This window comes from Sciurus vulgaris, assembly GCF_902686455.1.
Source record: "Sciurus vulgaris genome assembly, chromosome: X".
Lineage (NCBI taxonomy): Eukaryota > Metazoa > Chordata > Mammalia > Rodentia > Sciuridae > Sciurus > Sciurus vulgaris.
This window is the reverse complement of record NC_136471.1, coordinates 50,050,721-50,070,730: the sequence shown is the minus strand read 5'-3', so window position 1 is coordinate 50,070,730 and position 20,010 is coordinate 50,050,721. Positions and strand designations below refer to the sequence as shown.

The 20,010-nt window shown below is 37.6% G+C and overlaps 1 protein-coding gene across 4 annotated transcripts in view; it reads right to left on the bottom strand.

Annotated features, from left to right (window-relative positions):
* Positions 1-3,719: 3,719 nt before the first annotated feature.
* The window catches only part of PCDH19 (protocadherin 19), a 99,851-nt gene continuing 83,560 nt past the window's right edge, over positions 3,720-20,010 (bottom strand). For all 4 annotated transcript variants that reach the window (XM_079124427.1, XM_079124424.1, XM_079124425.1 and 1 more), the window contains one exon: positions 3,720-6,150. In XM_079124427.1, coding sequence (XP_078980553.1) covers positions 5,552-6,150 — 599 coding nt within the window. In that variant the 3' untranslated portion in view covers positions 3,720-5,551. The remainder of the gene's footprint in view (positions 6,151-20,010) is intronic.

Here is a 20,010-nt window from a genome sequence, read left to right as displayed (position 1 = left end):
AAGTTGCCCCGAAATGATTTATTTTAAAGAATGGTTTTAGTACTCTTGTTTAAAGTACCACCCAGGAAAGTCTTTACCATTCTGGATGTGAATGAATACCCCTCCTCTGGCAAAGGTATTGACTGACAGGAGTGGCAAGGAAGGGAGTTGCTCAGGAAATAATGAGAGTCTGGATGGAGGAAGAGGCCCCTCTTAATTGGAGAGTCGGGGTGAAATGGCAAAGACAAAAGGAACCATTTGGGCCTGAACATCAATGATTCCAAGGATTCATTACCTCCTAGGTCTGAGTCACCCCCACCCTGAACCAAGGAACACTCTCCAGACACATTTCATCAAACACTCAATAATTTTTCCATAATAGCCTTTAATACTAAAATGCATTTAATTTTTGAAGCAGAGAAAACACATTTAAGGGGGAAACAGAGAACCACCAGATAAAAGGAAACAATGTAGCAGATAACACCATTTAAAACATAACTGTAATAATTTAATAAAGCTGCTTTATCATCATCATAAAATAGACAGTGGTGATTCTTTTTTGTCTTTTTTCTTTTTACAATGATTCAATCACTGTGAAAATGTACATAACATACAGATCAGCATATACAACAATTTCATCTTCATATAATCAGCAACAGAGACTGCTTAATGAGACATACTGTACTTGCATCCCTCTAAATTTCCACCCTGGTTTGACAGGTAAACAGTAATAGTGTCATCAGGCTCATTCCCCTCACTAGAGGAGCGAAGGCGTAAGCCTTTTGCAACTAATACCTTAGCATTCAAATAGCACGAGGAGGTATTTGTTGCTGAATTTCTAGCTTGAGCTAGTCTGGCTCTTGGTCATTAAAGTCTGTATCCTAGCTTTCCTCAGCTGAACGCCAGTCAGTGCCAGTAAAGTCTACTTAACCAGTGCTGTAATGGTGTTAGCTGATTTCCTTGCTAAGGTTGACAGCGACTTTAAGTTAGTAACAGGTCATCTTCAATTGCCAACACAGCTGGAGCAACAGTCAGCATCATCAGTTTTCCCTAATGACCTACAATGCTTTCCAATCAAGATCAGGTGTTTGTGGGTTGTTCTTTACCAAGAGCTCCTCACAATATCTATTTCAGACAAGGTGGTTGATTTTCTTTGTTTTACAAAAGCAATATGATTCCTATTTGAAATTAATTCACTTTTGCACAACAAGTGACCCACAGGCCAATTCCAGCCTCACAAGAAAACAAAGAGAGCTGCAACAATTTCATTAGGACAATGTGTTTTGCTCTGGAATATTTCATTATCAATATAAAGCCACCCAGTCCCAGCCCCACCCCCACACATCCCCTTTGAATATTACTTTGTTACATACTTAAACTAAAGAACAACATCTCAATACACTTCAGTGTCAGCAGATACAATTTGACTCATGAAATGACATCCTTAAATGTAATTTTACCAAGAAGGCAAACACTAGGACTGTATACAATGGACTTCTTAAGCTCATTTATGCCAGTTTTTCAAAGTCAGTAAGGGTCTTATTACCCTGGGTGAAGAGCCAAGTGGACCAGACTTGTCAGAATGCCTTGGGGAGCACTCAACATCAAAATGATCCCCATAAAGTGGTCCCTATGATTCCAGCCAGAACTGCTATTATGTACAGTAATAAATCTTTTTCCACCTTGAACGCCCAGCTGAGCTATGCTCTTTACCCCTGCCTCTGCCCAAACTGCCCTTTGTCTTCATTGCTTCAAGTGGACCACTTTGTTTTCTTTTTAATGATATGATAGGGATATAGGAAAAAGTCATCTGAATTCCCCCATACAATCGGTCAGTCATATGATGAAGTGACACATTGGGAAAATACTCTGGGTGATTCTGTCCAATTTTCAGAGTTCTGAGTTGTATTTCCTTTAACATTTTTCATTAGTGACCAGTGCATCACCATCTCAAGGAATTTGTTTGAATGGGTACCTTAGGTGAAATTAGCCCTATTAAGCATGTTTTCTATAGAGCAGTGATACTCAAAGTGCAATCCCATTAGCATCACCTGGGAAATTTTAGATATGCATAGAGTGAGGCCCCACCCCAGAACGACTGAATGAGAAACTCTATGGGCAGGGACCTAGCAACCTGTGCTTTAACAAGACCTCAACCTTCAGTAGGCATCTGAGTCATATGCACTGTCAGGCACCATCCCCAGAGTTTCTGATTCAGTTTGTCTAGACAGGGACAGAGAATTGGCATTTCTAAGATGGTCCCAAGTGATGTTACTGATGTTCCAGGGACTACATTTTGAGAACCACTGCTCTTCAGGAATTGCAGGATCCCTTAGCCCATTAACTATTTTGGTAATAAGATGGACCATAATTTAATCTACCGGCTTTAAGAGGATCAAAGGGATGCTAAGAGTCATTCTGAACAGGTTCATAGACTAGTCAGCTTAGGGGAAAAAAAAAAAGATACTACATAGCATCATGGCTCTCTTTTCCTATCCCTTGTTATACAGTATATTCCCATACTTGTGGGAAAGCAATCAATGAAAACTAAACTCCTTATATTTTATGAAGAAGTTTACTTTCCCAGGGAATTTCTTAACAGTTGTTAGTAAAGTATGTCAGACTTCAAAACCAAGAGATTTCAGAATAAATGCAATAGAGCTTTTAAGGACTTAGGAACCAAAATTGTTCCCTCATGTTTAAGTGTGTAACATGTTTTGAGAAGGAAAAGAAAGAATATATGACCTTCTGGTCATTGTAACTTTTCATCAGAAATGTTTAAAAAGAGGAAAAAACATAGGCCTAAGCAAGATTTAGGATTCTTGCACAAAATTTCTATTTGTAGGCACAGCCTGCCTGTGAAATCAGCTTACAAAGTCCTTCTACGATGCACTTGCACTTCTGGGAGGGTGCATACATCAGATAATTGCAGGGGAAAAAAGATATGTTCTTAATGAGAGGAATCCTGTGAACATGCTCAGTAAAGGATACTGAAGTCAAAAAACTGACTGCCCACTGAGAAGAAAGTATTTGGATAGGGAAAAGGGATGAGTTCATGGCTTAAAACTGAATTCTGGGGGGAAATGAAGGCAAAAAAACTCAATAAAAAAGCAGTATCAATGCCACTGCTACTCTAACCATTTTAAACTTAGTTGGCAAGAGACATAGCAGCCACTGGACTCTGTGATTCAGCAGCCATATAACATTAAATGTTTCTGCATTCCAAAATCTTGCCAGCTCCCTCATTCTCACTGAGCATAGAAGAAATACAACTGTAGCAAACTGTCAAATCTGTCTTAAAAATGACCTTGAAGTGGTAGCTAACAACATAATATCAGGATGGGTCCGGGTGAGGAACAGTCTAAATTCTATAGGCAGCCATCATAACTTAAAAGGGAAATTTTCATTTTTAATATGTTATTCAAATAGTCACTTGCAAAAAGAAATAAATACCTAATTCAGAATCTACCAAAATCAAATAAATCAGAAGAGGAGAAATTATATGAAAGAGAATGAAATGAGGCAAAATGAAGATGTTATGGTTAATTGATCTCTAATTGTGTCAGTTTCAGAGGGAAATTTGCAGCCACACCAATATTTTGTATGAGGTAGTATTCAGCACTGAATAAGAAATAAGAATGGATTTGTAGCTTCATTATAGGTTCTTTTTCAGAAATGTTCTCCCCTATGTAACCCCGCCCCCACTACTTTACCCACCCTCCTCCCTCAAAATCCTTTCCCCTCCCATAAAAGAAAATATTCCTAGTAATATACAAAGCTAGAAACTCAGGCAAAAATAACTAAAACATTTAAAAGACATGACTTTATTTACCTAAACTTAAGAAAATAAATTATCTTTTGCATTCTAGTACTCTAACCTCTAGGGCTTCTTTCTGGGTATTCCTGAATTTCAAAAAAATGAAACAAATCAGAACAGATCCACAAAACTTGTTTCTCTAGAAACAACTCTTTTAAGACCGAGGCAGAGCAAAGGTAACATATTTCTTGAGTTTTTATTTTTAAATAATGAACTCTTAGGCTGCAAGAATACTATGTTGGCTAGTGAATATTAATAGACAAATGATAAATTGGGGATTTAGAGCAATGTTAAAACAACAACAAAGATATGTGCAGTCGTTAATTTAAAAAAAAAGGTGCATTCCTAGCCTACAGCAAAAAGAGTTAGCTAAATCTAAAGGATTTTTGTTTTAATAGTTTCTTGTTCACATTTTTAATCAAAAAAGTATTAGTCATAAAAAGACAAGTTCAAGTGTCTGAGTGTCTCCATTTAGAAGGCACAGTAATTGGATTAGTGATGCTGTTGTCTATTACCTGTGTTTTCCTAAATGTACATTTTGTACTCCTTACTCTATCCCTATTTATAAGCCTAAGATACAGAGCAACATGGAGTTCTCGATTCCAGCCCATGACGTGCTTTACAGTCTAATTCCAATCATGATTGGGAAACACTGAATCAGGAAGTGTGTGTCTAAAGAGACACTAATTTAGATCTCAAAATAGATTCAGTCATTTTGAGTTTTAGATGATTGGAGACAGGGAATTTCTAAGCCTGGAACCCGATAACTTCAGGAGCAACTTTATAGTTCAGGGTCTGAAAATTAGAAAAATGGATCTCATAAAACTTTCAGCACAGTATTTCTGACAACTGCAAATTAGATAGCAGCATATCCAAAAATGACTTTCTACGATGATCTATCATGGACCTGGGCAGAAGACTGAAAGGCAGGAAAAATACATTGCAAGGTGGTGAGCAATCACTACTACATGGGTTAAAAAATGTGAGTATCCTCCAAGTACTCAATCTATATGTGTGGTGTTGCTCATTCATTTGCTGTCTCAGTTGTTTGCTCTTTGTTTTTATCTGTATTTTTGTTATTTTTTTAAGAAAAAGAAACACCAACCTTTAAAAGCCTTTTTGCCATCACCACACACATAGCAATTTGCAATATCAAATACAACAATAGCACAGCTAGCAAAAGGGTTCTTAAAGCAGGGGTGTCCACAGCAAAGTAGCGGCATTGGAAAGTACTCAAGCTTCAGAAACAATCTTTTGGGGGCTCGATTTCACATCACTGAATCAATGAATAGTACACAATAAATGACCATTAACTTGTCTACACTACAAAAAACAGTGGCGAGCTTATTAAAGGTGTCCAGAGCTTTTTTTTTTTTTTTGCTTTTTGCTTTTTTTTAAATGTATCCTCCACAAACAATGGTAATTTATATTATAATTTTGACATAGAAAAATATATAAATTCAAACACTTAATACATAATACTTTTCACAACTGAATTTGTCTCTGTTTCCCCAACATCAAGGCCCCATGAACGACTCAAGCCAAAGCTAATTTGCTCCAACTGAACACCCCTGCTGCCTGTTGAAACGAGAGGGATTGTCACAGAATGATAGTCATTTATAAACAATACATTTAGGGAAAGCTCTGAAATACAGCCACTCAAGAACCAACCATTGGTGAGCAATTAAAACAAGCAGCTCCTACATCTTCTTTGCTAGCCAGCGTGGTTTCTTTCTCTTCTTCCCAGAGACTGGTTTAGAGAACGATATCCTTCAGACGCTTCACACCAGGGGACTCTTTGTCGCGACCCTCCTTCATAATGGGGTTGACCTCATGCATGACTTTCTCGCTGTCAGCTCCACGGGGCTCAGCTTCAGAAGGACGGGAAGGGCCACTGTTGACATTATTGACATACTGCTCCAGATCACGCGTGGGAGGAGCCAGGGCAACGGTGTAAGACATGGAAGGCTTGGTGGGTAGAGGGCTCTTGAGGTGGAGGGGGGAGGTGACAGGGCTAATTGCCTCACAGCCATTGCCTGCCTCCCGGATAGCGCCATTGACCTTGGGGCTGCAGACGGTCACATCCACAGTCCTCTTGCCTTTCAGGGTGGACCTCTCCTCAGCTGGGTGATCGTTGACATCTTTCCCAAAGGTTGCAAAAGTCCGCTTGGTGGGGCCGCAGTCGTCATAAGCCTCAACATCAGCAGCAGTAGCTTCAATGGACAGCGCGATGATGTTCCTCACGTGCTCAGGAGACTTGGAACGAGTGGGCATGGGGTTCCGGGGCATCCAGCACCTGTCAGAGTGGCCAAGAATCCGGCATTCTTCTCTGCAATGAAACCCTTCATTCTGATCTGTTTGAGAAAAGAAAATGTCAATTTCATCAGCTTTTCCCAGGAATCAGTGTTACTCCCCAGTGTTCTGGTTTCTTAGGTATCCATAAGCCCTTCTGGGAAATGGTACTTTTAGATAGTCCTTTAATGCCTTTTGGGACAAGTGTGAAGAATTGGATTTTTAAAAGGCTATAGATCTCCCTGATATACTCCTCTGTTTTTATTGTTGTTACTGTCCCCACTGCTGACAAAACAAAAAACCTAAAGGGAAACACGTTACGGATGAAAAAATAAATTTTAAAAAAAGTTTATCCTGAGTGTCAACATACTGAGAGTCAGCAATTTCATCAATACCTTCTATTAAAAATCACCTATGTTTGAAAATGGATTCGGCAGGAGAGGGAGTGCAGTCAGAGCAGGGAATCCAACAGTCAGTATATCTAAAAATACTTGGCCATATTTTTGAGCAACAGAACTGTCATCCACCCTTGTGTCCTACCCATCACTGATACATCATGCTTAATTTAATTAATTTAAAAGTCTACTTACATCATTTCTTCTTGACCACTAGTCCTATCAGGCAGTCTCCTCACTACACCATTTGTATGATTGGATTTCCCATCAGATGAACTACACTGAGATCCCTTTCTTCCAGATGACCCACATGCTTCAGTTGGTCCTATACACACATCACTCATATGTTGGGCATCATTTAATTAGATGCAACTATCCATCCCTCCTTATCTTTGTTATGTGAAGTTTTATTAGGGACATATTTCTTAAAATAAAGAAATATAAACTGATGATGGGAATGTGACTTAGTATAGCCATTATGGAAAACAGTACAAAAGTTTCTCAAAAAACTAAAAATAGATCTACCATATGATCCAGCTATCACACTTCTGGATATATATACCCAAAGGAAATTAAATCAGCATACCAAAGAGATACCTACACCCCCATGTTTATTGTGACACTATTCATAATTGCCAAGGTAATGAAATCAGTCTAGGTGCCCAGAGAATGAGACCCTGTCATATGAGGCAAAATGGATAGAACTGGAAGACAGTGTGATTTCAAATTAGAACAGAGTACAATAGTGGTTACTAGAGGTTAGGAATACGTTAGTCAGGGATTGAAGAAAGTTAGGTAACAGATACCAAAATCAGTTGGATAGAAGGAAAACGTTATAGTGTTCTCTAGCAGAGTGGGGTGACAATAGTATACAACAATCTATTGTATACTACATTTGAGAAGAACTAGAGGAGAGGAGATAAAAGGCCCCAAACATGAAGAAATGATAACGAGGTGGAAATGTTAATTACCCTGATTAGTACATGCTGTATACATGTATTGAACTATCACAGTGTACCCCACAAATATGTATGGCTCATTATATGTTAATTAAAATCAAATGTAAATGCTTCAAGGATTACTTTTAACCCTATCATAGAAGGTCTCAGCAGTTAAAATTCATAGCTATTAGGGTGATTTTTTTTTCTCTTTTCAGATTAGATTCATTAAGGGTTAACTGTTTGACTCTCAGAGGGACTGTCTACAGAGAAGGCTTCACCAAAGCATGGACCCATGGTGAATATCTGCCAATTCATTGGAAAACCGTTCATTTCAATGTCTAGTTTATAGCCCTAGTTCTCAAGATCCATTTGTATTTATGTTACATTCTTGAATTAGGATGACCTAATGAAAATTTTTATCACATACCGCACAATGCATCAAAATATGAGAAGCTTGGCATTCATAGAAAACCTTGGGGCAGGGTTGGAGGAAGTGAGGAGATTAACAGAGACTGCAAAAATGAAAAGGTGTGTGTGCATGCACATGCATACAGGCCCAGGCACAGACTTGCACACCAAAAATAAGTTGGAAACATGCTCTGACTGCTTTTTTTACAGGGGGAAGAAGCCTGCAATTCAAGTTCTGGATGGAAATCACTATTTATAAAACAAGCCTGCATTGTACACTTGCATTTCTGTTTTTGGGGTGTTTTTTGTTTGCTTCTTGATTCTAAATAGTTAATGGCATAGGAACAAAGTACTGCTCTTCCTCAATCACCAAAGATTCTTGGTGAATGGACCCAGGGGAGGGGGGTCAAGGAATAATGGCTGAATTGATAGTACACTTCAACATTTTGAGAAAAGGCATTGGAAGCAGTTAAATGTCAAGGACCTAATCCAAACTGAGTCCAGATTTGAACCAACTCTCTGCATGGCCCTTGGCTTTATTTAGGCTACTTAAAAGCCAATTAAATCAAATATCCCATCTGTGTACATGGACACAATTTACCAATTTATCTTTAATATGGACATTTTCTGTCCCCTTTCAATGCTGGGGAAGGAAACCCTCAGAATTTTGCAAACCAGAGTGGGGAACTCAGAAACTTCTCTACAACAACATTTCTTGCCTTCAGGTTTACCCACTGTCTTAAAGAAATTACTTGCTCTATAAGAAGAAAGAAAAAAAGTAAATTTACTCAGTATCCCCAAGAATACAATCAGTTTAAGCCTATCCACCAATCTTGCTAAACCTACCCTAGCTCCATATGAAGTAGAGTAATACGCAATTTTCTGAGATGACTTATGTTAACTTGTTATATGTGCTACTCTTACCTCATGCAAGTGAAGACTTTAATCTAAGATTTATTCCCCTGGGGCTTAAATCTGATACTGGTGTTTCCTTTTGTCCTTACCATTTTTTGTTTCAAACAATACTTCATGACATTTATATCAATACAATTAAAATAAAATCTAACCTAGCTTTAAAGTATTTATACCCATTTTATATATGAAAGAAAACACAGTTAATATAGACAGGCAGAAAGAACACCTCTGCACAGCACAAGGTAACCAACATATATAAATGTTCTGCAGATGAATTACCTTTCAAAAATCAAAACTTCAGTTTAGTAAATAAATTGTTGTATTAAAAGTAAGAAATTTACAATATAAAGCCCTTTAAGAATGACAATAAAGACAGACCAGATGAAAAAAGTGAAGACACTATTTCCAGAATGACAAACTACTGGTAAAGATTATGTGCTGGCCACCATGTGTTAGAGCAGCTGGGGACAGAGGTATGAGACTAGAGAGGAACCATTTTGTATCATCAAAAATAAGTTGTCAAGATGCTGGCTCCTGCTTTAACACAGGTAGGCCAATAATTCACTAACTCCCTGCTAAAATTCCTCTATGAGCCTATTTATGACTTGTTATTTTGCTATATCTTTATCTGAAAGCATTGTCCTGAACCTAGGCAAAACAAAATTGAAGAATCTAAAATCCATACATACTTGTGGAAATTCAAATACATTACTTTGTGTGGATGAATGAATTTGCAAACTAGTCTCCCCTGCTTCTTATGTTGTCCCTAGGATTTGCAAAACAGAAAAATAATAATATGAAGAAAGCACATAAATTTGGAAGAAGGACTCAAATCTTGAGACCTGAGAACTCCTTACTTCAAAAAAGATCCAGTTATTTTACATGAAGAAAGAGGAGGAGGACGAAGAGGAGGGGGAGAGGAGGGAGGAAGAGGAAGAATAAGCAGCAGAAGAAGCAGCAGCTACCTCTGACAGAGAGAAGATAAAACTTCTTCCATCTAGATAGTAATAAGTATTTTTGGTTACAATTTGTCATTAGGGACCTTGGAAAGGGAACTGCAAAACTGCTGGCAAAAAATATTAAATCTTAAATAAAATCTCAAATCTTAAAAGCATCAGTCTGGTGAGGGTATGAGAGGCATAAAAGGCAACAATGTCTAAGTCATGATGGATAAGGAAGTAATTCAAACAGAAAGAGGCCAGAATATGCTATTTTGTACACATAACAGAAAACTTTGTGCAGTGATTACTACCTTCCTTGGGATGTGGTACTGCTGTCTCTTCAGATGTGGGTAAACAATGTGCTTCAACACTAGAAACAATCTACTTTTTGTCCAAATCAAAATAATACAAGAATATAATGAAAACACTGTCTTCAAGTTTTTCTATAACTTTCAAAATTCTAGCTTAATAGAGGAGCTGAGAGGTTCTATTGGGTTTATAGGGATGTCCAGTCACAATGGATGTGTTGAACAATCCTACCAGTTCTTTACTGTGATTCAGAGTTTGGGTGTATTAACTCAAAGATCCCAATGATCAGAGACAAAAATCCAATGCTAAAATAGTCCAAAGTTACACTTGCATAAATTACAAGATTTATGCATTATCTCTTCAGATGCAATCTGAAACAAATGAGGCAGAAAAGTTAAGCTAAAGTGAGTTCCAGTTCCTACAAACTCAAATAGTTGACTACTTCTAAATAGCAGCAGTAACATACCCTACAAGCAAATGTGTAAATCAGAAAAGCTTCTAGATTGTGCTTTAATACATCATATATATCTTTTTAGTGTAATCTATACCATTCTTGAAAAAGCAGGGCCAATTATTGTGAGACATAATGGAAGGGATTGTGGCACCAATTATGAAAAAGTTAAGTACTATTAAAATTGGTCACATGTGCTTAATCAAGAAAACATAAAAGCCAGGTATGGTGATACACACTACTCAAGAGGGTGAGGCAGGAAGATCCAGTTTAAGGTCAGCCTGGACAACTTAGTGAGATCCTGTCTCAACATAAAAAGGAATGGGGATGTAGTTCAGTGTTACAGCATCTCTAGCTAAGTTAAATCCCCATTACTGTAGTAGAAGTATTAGTAATAATAAGAAGAAGAAGAAGAAGAAGAAGAAGTTGTTGTTATTGGAAGAAAGAGAAAACAATTATTGAGAAGTGTCACCCTTTGACCTACCTCTTACTCATCTAAAGCAGAGATAACTAATTGCCTACAAAATATCTTTTTTTTTTAAGTAACAAAGACCCTCTTCTATTAGGGATTGCAATGTGCTCAGCTAAAAAGTCAACTAACATTTCTAGATCTTCCCTGATAGGATGACCATGAACATTGGGCCAATGTTATAAAGGCAGGATGTCAAGAAAAGTCCTTAAAAGAAGGAGGTTGACTTAATTGGGAGACTAGTTTGTCCTTATATCATCATGCTTTGTCCTGTCTGGAATAGAGCCATAATATCTAAAGCTACAACATGCATTTTACTGCCAGCAGGGCAACCCTGAGGATAGAAGCCATGTACACATGGGTAGCAGAATAGAAAGATGTAAGGACCTTGGAGAACTAAAGATATAGAGCCATCTCATCAGATCTGAACTTCCCTCTTATTTAGGCCATTGATTTATTTTCTTTACTGGGGAAGGGGAGTCTTTATTACTAACAGTTAAACATAATTCATGACTGACACATTATCCCTGAAGCCCTAACTGCAATTTCACTTCCTCAAGGAGTTTTTCCCTGATCCTTTAGACTAAGGCAGGTTTCATAGCACCTCCCTTTTATAGCACTCATCATACATGTAATTACCTCTAGATAGGCAAAGATTATGTCTGTCTTGTTTCCTACCCTATCCACTGAAACTAGCAAAGGGTCCAGCACAGAGCAGGTAGTCAATAACACTTTAACTTAATTCAATGAAAAAAAGGAGTGAAAGAACAAAGACTCTTGATCAACAATCCAGATAACTGTGCCACTGATGTAACTCCTAAAAGTAGAAATAACTATTCTATCTAGCAGAAACAATATAAAAACCTGCAAAGTAAATACATTGCTTTGTCAGAGGCAATAGAGTAAATGTAGAACTTGAGAAACATTAGTCAAGTGTCAAGTGCCTCTGGGTGATTTCTGGCATAGCATATGCAAATCTTGAAGTATGCTTTGATGTCCAATTGAAAATACCCTTGCTTCTACCTGAAAGTATTCTCTTTTAACAATAGTTATTGGGGCACGTACTGTGATAAATTGAGAATACAATAAGCAGACAAATCCAGACTGAGCTGAATGTGTTATTCAAATATTAAGCATTATTTTTTAACATGAAACAAAATTGTTGTTAATTCATATAAAATAAAAGCCAAATATGTGACCTATGATAAGCCTTTTAGACCCACCGCAGATGCTGACTTTTTCTGGTAAAACGAATTAAAATACACATGACAAAACTAATATTCCAAAAAATATCTAAAATTCCAATCTAGTATGCTAGGGAATTACAAAAGAAAGAAATATCCAGGAAAGAGATCTTACAAGCATTTGAGTTGAAAGCCTTCAGGGGCAAGAGAAAGAACATCGATCTGGTTTCTGTAACTTTACAAGGCAAGTGGAATAACAATGGGCTCAATGGAAAAGGAAGAAGGGAAAGAAGGAAGGATGGAAGAAAGGAGAAGAGCAGGAATTACATTCTAGTCTTCAAATATATCTTGTTTTGATTTGACTGACATCTTAAGAACTGAGCTTCTTTGGGGTGTTTAGACACCATTTGAAACAAATCAGACATAACTTTCCTATGTTCATATATGAATACAACCAGTATATCTCCACATCATGTACAAACGCAAGAATGGTATCCTAATTAGAATAAGTTACACACCATGCATGTATAATGTGTCAAAATACACTCTACATCATTTGCTCTAAAAAGAACAAATTAAATTTTTTTAAAGTATCTGATAATCATTTATGAAAAATTCAACAAGGATGTAATGACAATATCCCAGAACTCTCCCAGGCCGTGATGCCTGGGGGTGGGGAGTTACACTTACTTCCTAAAGTAAAATCTTAGCCAGAAGAAATAAAACTCAGTAGGTACAATATCCAAGGGAACATCAATGAACAATGAGACATTTTTAGAGACTAAGGAACCAATGACACCAATCTATCCTATAGTAAGTCTAATTACAATGAAAAACAATCACAAATTACACTACAAACAGCTACTTGTCTCTTTCTCATTACCTTCTTCCCTTTCCTTAAGCAAATTTCTCTATTTTTGTTTCTCCCTAAAGCTTTCTTTTTCTTCTCTTCCATAGCCTCCTGCTTCTTTGCAGCCCTTCATTTAGCATTATGTTCTAACAGACAAAGGAGAGGAGGGGTAGGATGTCAGAACTGTGATTGTCATTAGAAACAACTATCTGTATTATTTGACAGATGCCAAAAAGTGCTATCCAAAACCAGCCCTTGTAACATGGAGAAAAAAAATCCACATCCTTCTTTTATCTGGATATATGCATTAAGAAATGCCTGCTAAACCAGACAAAGTAGTGCACACCTATAATCCTAGCTACTCAGGAGGCTGAGATAGAAGGATTGCAAGTTTAAGGCCAACCTGGACAATTTGGCAATACTCTGTCTCAAAATAACAAAAAAAAAAAATAATAACAAGGGCTGAGGATGGAGCTCAATGGTACAACCCCTGGGTTTAAACCCTAGTACCATACAAGTATGGTGTGAATCTACATTGTGTATAACCATAGAAATTAAAAGTTGTACCCCATTTGTGTACAATGAATCAAAATGCAGTCTGTAAGAAAAATTAAAATTAAAAAAACCCTAGTACCAAAAAAAAGCATATTGAAATAAGAGAATCCATTACCAATTTGAGATCATCCGATTTTCTTTGATTATTTAGCAGGGCCCTTAGTGAAGGGGACCCAAATCAGAGAGTTTTGACAAGGTAAGAAAGATTAGATATGTCTGGGGAGTGGAGATGCCTCAGGAAGGATAAGAGATGTGGATGGGTCATGGGAGCAAAGTTCCCAAGGCTGGCAGGAGGGGTGTTGCCAAAAAAGAGAGAGGACAGATACAAAAATACCTTCTCTGAGTAGCATAGCTTGGCATTTTCAGGATGGCTGACTAAACAGCAGGAATTCTGTAAAGTTTAGTTTCAGCTTCAGACAGAGAGGATAGCTGAAAAGACTGATGAACCCCCACCTTGTCCTAGTCCATTTGACAGATCAGCATCAGTTAACAAGTGTCACCCAATATTTGGCCTCTGTGATGCCAACCGGCACATAGACCTCTCTTCTCATTCACAGTCTATGTACCTGAAATTCACTTACTCCCAGTGCAACATGAAAATAGATTAAAAAGATGCCCCTTTCAGAATTCAAAGCAATTGAATTATCTTCATCGAAATCTTTAGTGCTGAGCTGGTCAAAGAGACAAAGTTAAAACATACTGAAGTATAAGTGCTTGAGAATTTAATATTTATGATAGATGATAGTGTGGCATGTACAGTCACATAATCTAAGTTGCAATTTGGGCAATCACAATAGTTCCTGGAGTTTTCATTTTTGTACTGGGGCTCAATTCAATTCAATCCATAAAGAAGAGATTTCAAGATGTGTATAAGTATAAATCATTTGTGCTGATGCATGGGGAGCAAGGAAATGAAGCAAAAGGCTGCCTGGAAAATTGAGGCTGAGAAATAAGAGGTGCTGACAGTGACTGAGATAAGCAGAGATTGACTAGACTGGAATCTTTGTATTTTGGCTTCTGTGATGGAGAAAATTATATGACAAAGTGCTGGATTTCATCTATGTGCTTAGAAGCCATTTGAAAAAGCATCTTTATAAGTAAAATATGAGATGACACAGAAGGCCATTGAACTATTCCCTAAAAGGAAAAGCACTGAGGTATCACAACTCTGAGCAACATGAGGCCATTTTCAAGAGTTTCATACCAAGATACTCATAGAAATGTCCCTTAGCCTATATCAGTAGGCAGCCTACAATACCTAGTCAGTTTTCTGAGGAGTTCAGACCAGTTGTTTGACTTTGTGTAGATTAAAAATAGGCTGTTTCACACATTACACACATAGTTATTCTGCTGGAAAGATGGAGTCTTTAGATCATGCTGATAAGCCCCTCTAAAACTGCAGTTATCTGCAACTTGGTTTTTCCCCTTTTCATAGAAAATAGGAACATTGTTAACACATCATCGGTTTGTGAAAAAACATTTTTTCTTATGACTGTGAGCTTCCCAATGTCTGAGAGAACATGTAGTAAGTATGGCACAAACAATGCTGGTACAGAAAGCAAGAGGAGGCAGGGCATGTAGTCCATGAGAAAAAAAATCTTCCCTTTATAATGAAAACTTAATGCTGGATGTTAAAATAAAAAGCACCCAGCAGCTGGTGTTCCCCTTAACAAGACTTCACACTTCCTTCAGTCAAGTTCCAGGACATTCAGTTTTGTAGAACACACAATGCTTGATCTGAGTCAATGAAAAATATTGCAATTTTAACTTCTTTTTAAAAAATACTTTCAGTTGCAGATGGACACAATACCTTTATTTTATTTATTTAATTCATGTGGTGCTGAGGATCAAACCCAGTGCTTCACATATGCTAGGTAAGTACTCTATCACTGAGTCACAACCCTAGCCCTCCTTATAGCTTTTTGCAGGCCAAAATGTTTGTGGGATTGGGTGGGAAAGCTACGAAACAGCATTAATAATTTTCCAATCACTTCTTCCACATTTGAAAAATAAAATACTTAGTTAAACCAGTCACTCTCTCTTGCAATAACTCAAAGGAATATGTCCTGTCATCAACTGGGCAATAATCACTAGAGATGATCACTGGAAGCAAATATGAACATTAAGGGGATAAATATGGATTAGCTACCTAGAATGGACTCTTTGTTACTAACAAAAACCTGGTATAAAAGGGTAGCATTGTCTCGATATTTCATTGTAACTTCAGCAGCCATCTGGAATACTATAGTGCAATGACACTGCTGCTGGGTACAACAAACAGCACAATCATTGAAAAAAATCCATTTCAAATATCTTCTTTCAAGCTAATAAATTTTACAGCAGTTTCAATCCTTCTTCATTGCAACAAAGAAAAGCTTAGCTCCAGACAAATTAAAAGTAAATTGATTGCCTTAGGGGAATCCATTCAAATATCACGTTTCCATGTTAGAAATCTTTTTTTTTTCCCTAAAACATTAAGAAAGGGAGAGCAAGAGAAAAAGAGAGTGAAATCGTGGGTGGAAGAGCAAGATGGATGAGATGAATGATAGAGATAAAGAGTGTGAAATGTATAAAAGTCAGCATACAAAAAAGACAATCTATAGCAACAGAGGGAGAGGGAGAGACAACTGAACCCATTAAATCCTTGTTTGCAAAATGAGGTAGAAATCAACTTAAAATAAAATGCAAATGTGTCACTGGGGTGTAGGCCTAACATTTGTGCTGGAATTTATGAATAATAACTATGAATAATGAATACTAAAACTGAAGGGATCAAATGCCACCTTCTATGTTTACTTGTCATTATCCATCTTTCATGGACAATACTCAGTTTCATTTGTTTGCTCTTTTCCTTAAAATTACATAGAATTATTCTTTTTCAATTGTCCACTTAAACAAACTAGTAGGGGAAAACAAGTTGTACTTTATTAGGGTGTTGCCTCAAAAGCAATTGCATAAATTCAAAAGAGAGGCCAATTAATCTACTCTTTGAAGAAGTCTGATAATTTGAAGGCATCCTACATTTGTCCCAGTGCTCTTATTGGGAAGAAAAAGTCCTTTATGACTTTAGCACATGGATGTCCATCATGATCCCCTGGCCTCCAGTTAACCCAACTCTTCTTTGATGAAGAGAATGGCTGTTCCATCTGAAGTATCAGGAAGTATTTGGGATCTACTGGGGCCACAGCTCTGAGGACTTTTTCTGAGTTGGGGTAAATCTTTGCCTATGGGATTAGCAGAAAGCTCTCGGGTTGAGACCTGAGTGAAGACACTCTATCACAGTTGTAGAAAAATCTATTTATGAAACAATGCATAGTAAGTAAACGCGCGCACACACACACACACACACACACACACACACACACACTCAACACCACTGCCACCACAACAATTAGACCTCATCATCTTTCACATTTGTATTCCACAAATTAGAACAATGGAACAAATCAAAAGATTACTGAAAATCAAGTTAGTAAATGTAAATGCTCTGCCCATCTCTAGATTATGTATCTTTACACCCTTGGAATAATCTCTTTTTCACAGCATTGCATCTCCTGAACTCCAATTTCTTTGTATCTGCCTCTTGTAGGTTAAAATGCCAGTCTTTCATGACTAGGTTTGTGAAACATGGGGCTAATGAATGAATGCCATGCTGTGGTGAGAGAAGCCCTGAGGAATCCAGTTCTGTGTACAGAAAACAAGACAGCATTTGGAGTAGAGAATTTGAAGCTTCATTCAAGCCTGCCTGATTTCCATTCTCTGAGATTCTATTTTGGCAGTTACAAGAGGAAGGTTGCAGACTAATTAAATAAAAGATTTTGGACTCTAGCATAAAAATATTCTAAGAGTAAACCAAAATTATTATTTAAAGGAAAAGTCTTCTTTGACCCTGGAGCTTCCTTATCCCCTTACTGCTACTTTGCAATACTTTTTATTCACTTCTATCAGTTAGTGAACAGCAAATAATCTGGTTTATTATTAAAAGTGAAGATAAAATAATCAGCTTTGGCAATGCAAATGGGGCCTAGCTAAAGGACTAAGGATCAGTTGCTCACATATTAAGACAGCACAAATCCTTCATCTATCCTAATGGCCCTGGATTGGTGAGTGTGGGTGACAGAGAGGTAGAAAGACATTGGAAAGAAGAGTGGAGCAGATACAGAATGATATTTCAAAACTCCTGCTGGTTTTCAAAGAGCTCTCTGCTGCTAATTTTCTCATTTTCTCTCTCTCTCTCACACACACACACATGCACACAAACATACACACATGCACACACACAGTGTCTATATATAATTGTAATGCTGACATAGCTTCCTAGATAACATGCTTATAGGACACTAACAAACAAGTACATTGACAAATGATTTTCTTCTCCTAGGGAATCTTTGTCTCCCTTCTTCTAGAGTTTATGCAAACTGAAAAGTTTACATTTTTAACACCCTGTTGTCCATCCCAATATAAGAGGTCAGTGAGAGTTCAGCAAAGAAACCACTCATGAGTAATGATTTTACAGAGACAAGAGTAGGGAAACGAACTGTTTGAAATGAGTCTAATTCCTGTGTGATGGCTAATAAAAAGAAACATCTGAACACAGTGCTTGAGAAGCATTTTTGTACTGTTCAACAGACTGAAAATAATAGCCTTTTTTCTGGTCTGCATTACCATTAATAACAGCCATCCCTTCTGGTCATGTGTGTTTACAGAGAGAATAAAGATTGATACAAGAGCTTGTCTTTCTTCTGTACCACCCAACTAGACAAAAACTGGCCAGATAATTTTTTAGCACAAATCAACTTTAATATGAAAAATAAAAATTAATTACAGACTTTAAATCTTTCAGAAATTACCTGGGAACTGTGAGTAAGAGGTTGGAAAGTTAAAGGTGATACTCACATCTTATCATTGTTTAAGGAAGCTCCTGACCTCTCTTCAGAGAACATCTTTCATCTTTTGTATTTATTTTCACCTGGCCACACCCTGCAGATTGTCCAGGTCAGGGGAATAACCAACAAACTGCATGCCATCAACTCCAGCAGTTTTAAGATGGAATTGCCTTTACAAATTTTCTTGTACTTAGACATTGCATAAAAGGAAGGTTCCCCTCTTCAATGAACCTTTTATTCCAACCTATAAATAATAAGTGCTTTCATGAATTAATTCCCATTCTTCTCATCTCATTTCCCTGGTCTACATTCTGTAGTGTTCAACTCATCTCTGCCATGATCAAAATGTCCTCTCATCTTACAATTCATCCTATATAGACCTCATGTCTCTTCCTTAAGTTTTGTGGTCTTTCCTCCCCACAGCAAATCCTTCTGCTTCGAAACTCATACCTCCAAGGAAGATACAGGGATGAAATCATCATAGACAATAGCAGTGACCAAGTCTCTGCCAGAAAATTCACTGAATGGAAAAAGTCTGTTCTCTGGGGGCATTTCCTCCTTCCTACCAAAGAACCTTCAGAAAAAGCCTGATAGTTCTGTGGGGCCCCTCCTATTATTAGAAACAGCTGTGTCTGGAATATCCTTAGCAGGACATGATACCAGCACCCCTTATAAGAAAAACTGGAGAGCAATATTAAATGTACAGTTACAAGTCTGAACACCCTATAAAAAGAATCTGCATTTCCCTAGGAGGGGAGTGAATGGTTAACATTTATGATACAATCAAATTTTAAAAAGCTGCCATGAATTTTATGTCTGCCAAAAAAACACAACAACAAAAAACCCAGCAGGGGATTCAGTAAATCACTCAACTATTTGCTCATTGGAAACTCACAGGCCAATGTAACACTGATCCTCTCTTGTCCTTCATGTCAAGATCATTGGGCCATTGGCCAAAACCTAGAGAAGTAAGCTTCATCTTGGTGGATTGGAATCTCTGTGTCACATACGGTCAGCCTGACTAATGGAAAGCACGGCTTGCCAAAATCTACAGCTTCCCTGTCTGTCCCACCCATCAAACATGCTTAGAAGTCCCATGGCACAAGGCCAACAGTCTACAGCTCCCAATCAACTATCAATAGTTTACGTGTAAGTGATTGTAGATACAGTACAAGCCAAATATGTTTCCTTTTGAGTTGCAGGAATTTCAATGCTATTATGGCACCCATAATGCTCTCACCTAATGATTTAGATAGGCATCCAGGAGTTAAGCATTATGGGATGCTCTGCACATAGTACAATAACATTCAGTATAGCACTAATAGGCATCCCAGGGACACCATACAGGCAATATTGAGAGAACTACTCCCACCCTAGTTGAATATGATGGAAGATGGAGGGATACCCATATGCCTTGCTAGTCCTCTGGGGGCATGTTTCTGTCTCTACAGGATCCACAGGAATGCATGTGTACACATCACACTTTGGAACTCTCTAGTAAGTCTCTCATTGCCCCGCCATTCCCATATTGCATCAATGATAATTCATTGAATTTTATTTCCCTTTTAATATTTGAATACTTTTTATATGATTAAAACTCAGTGCACTCTATCAGCCC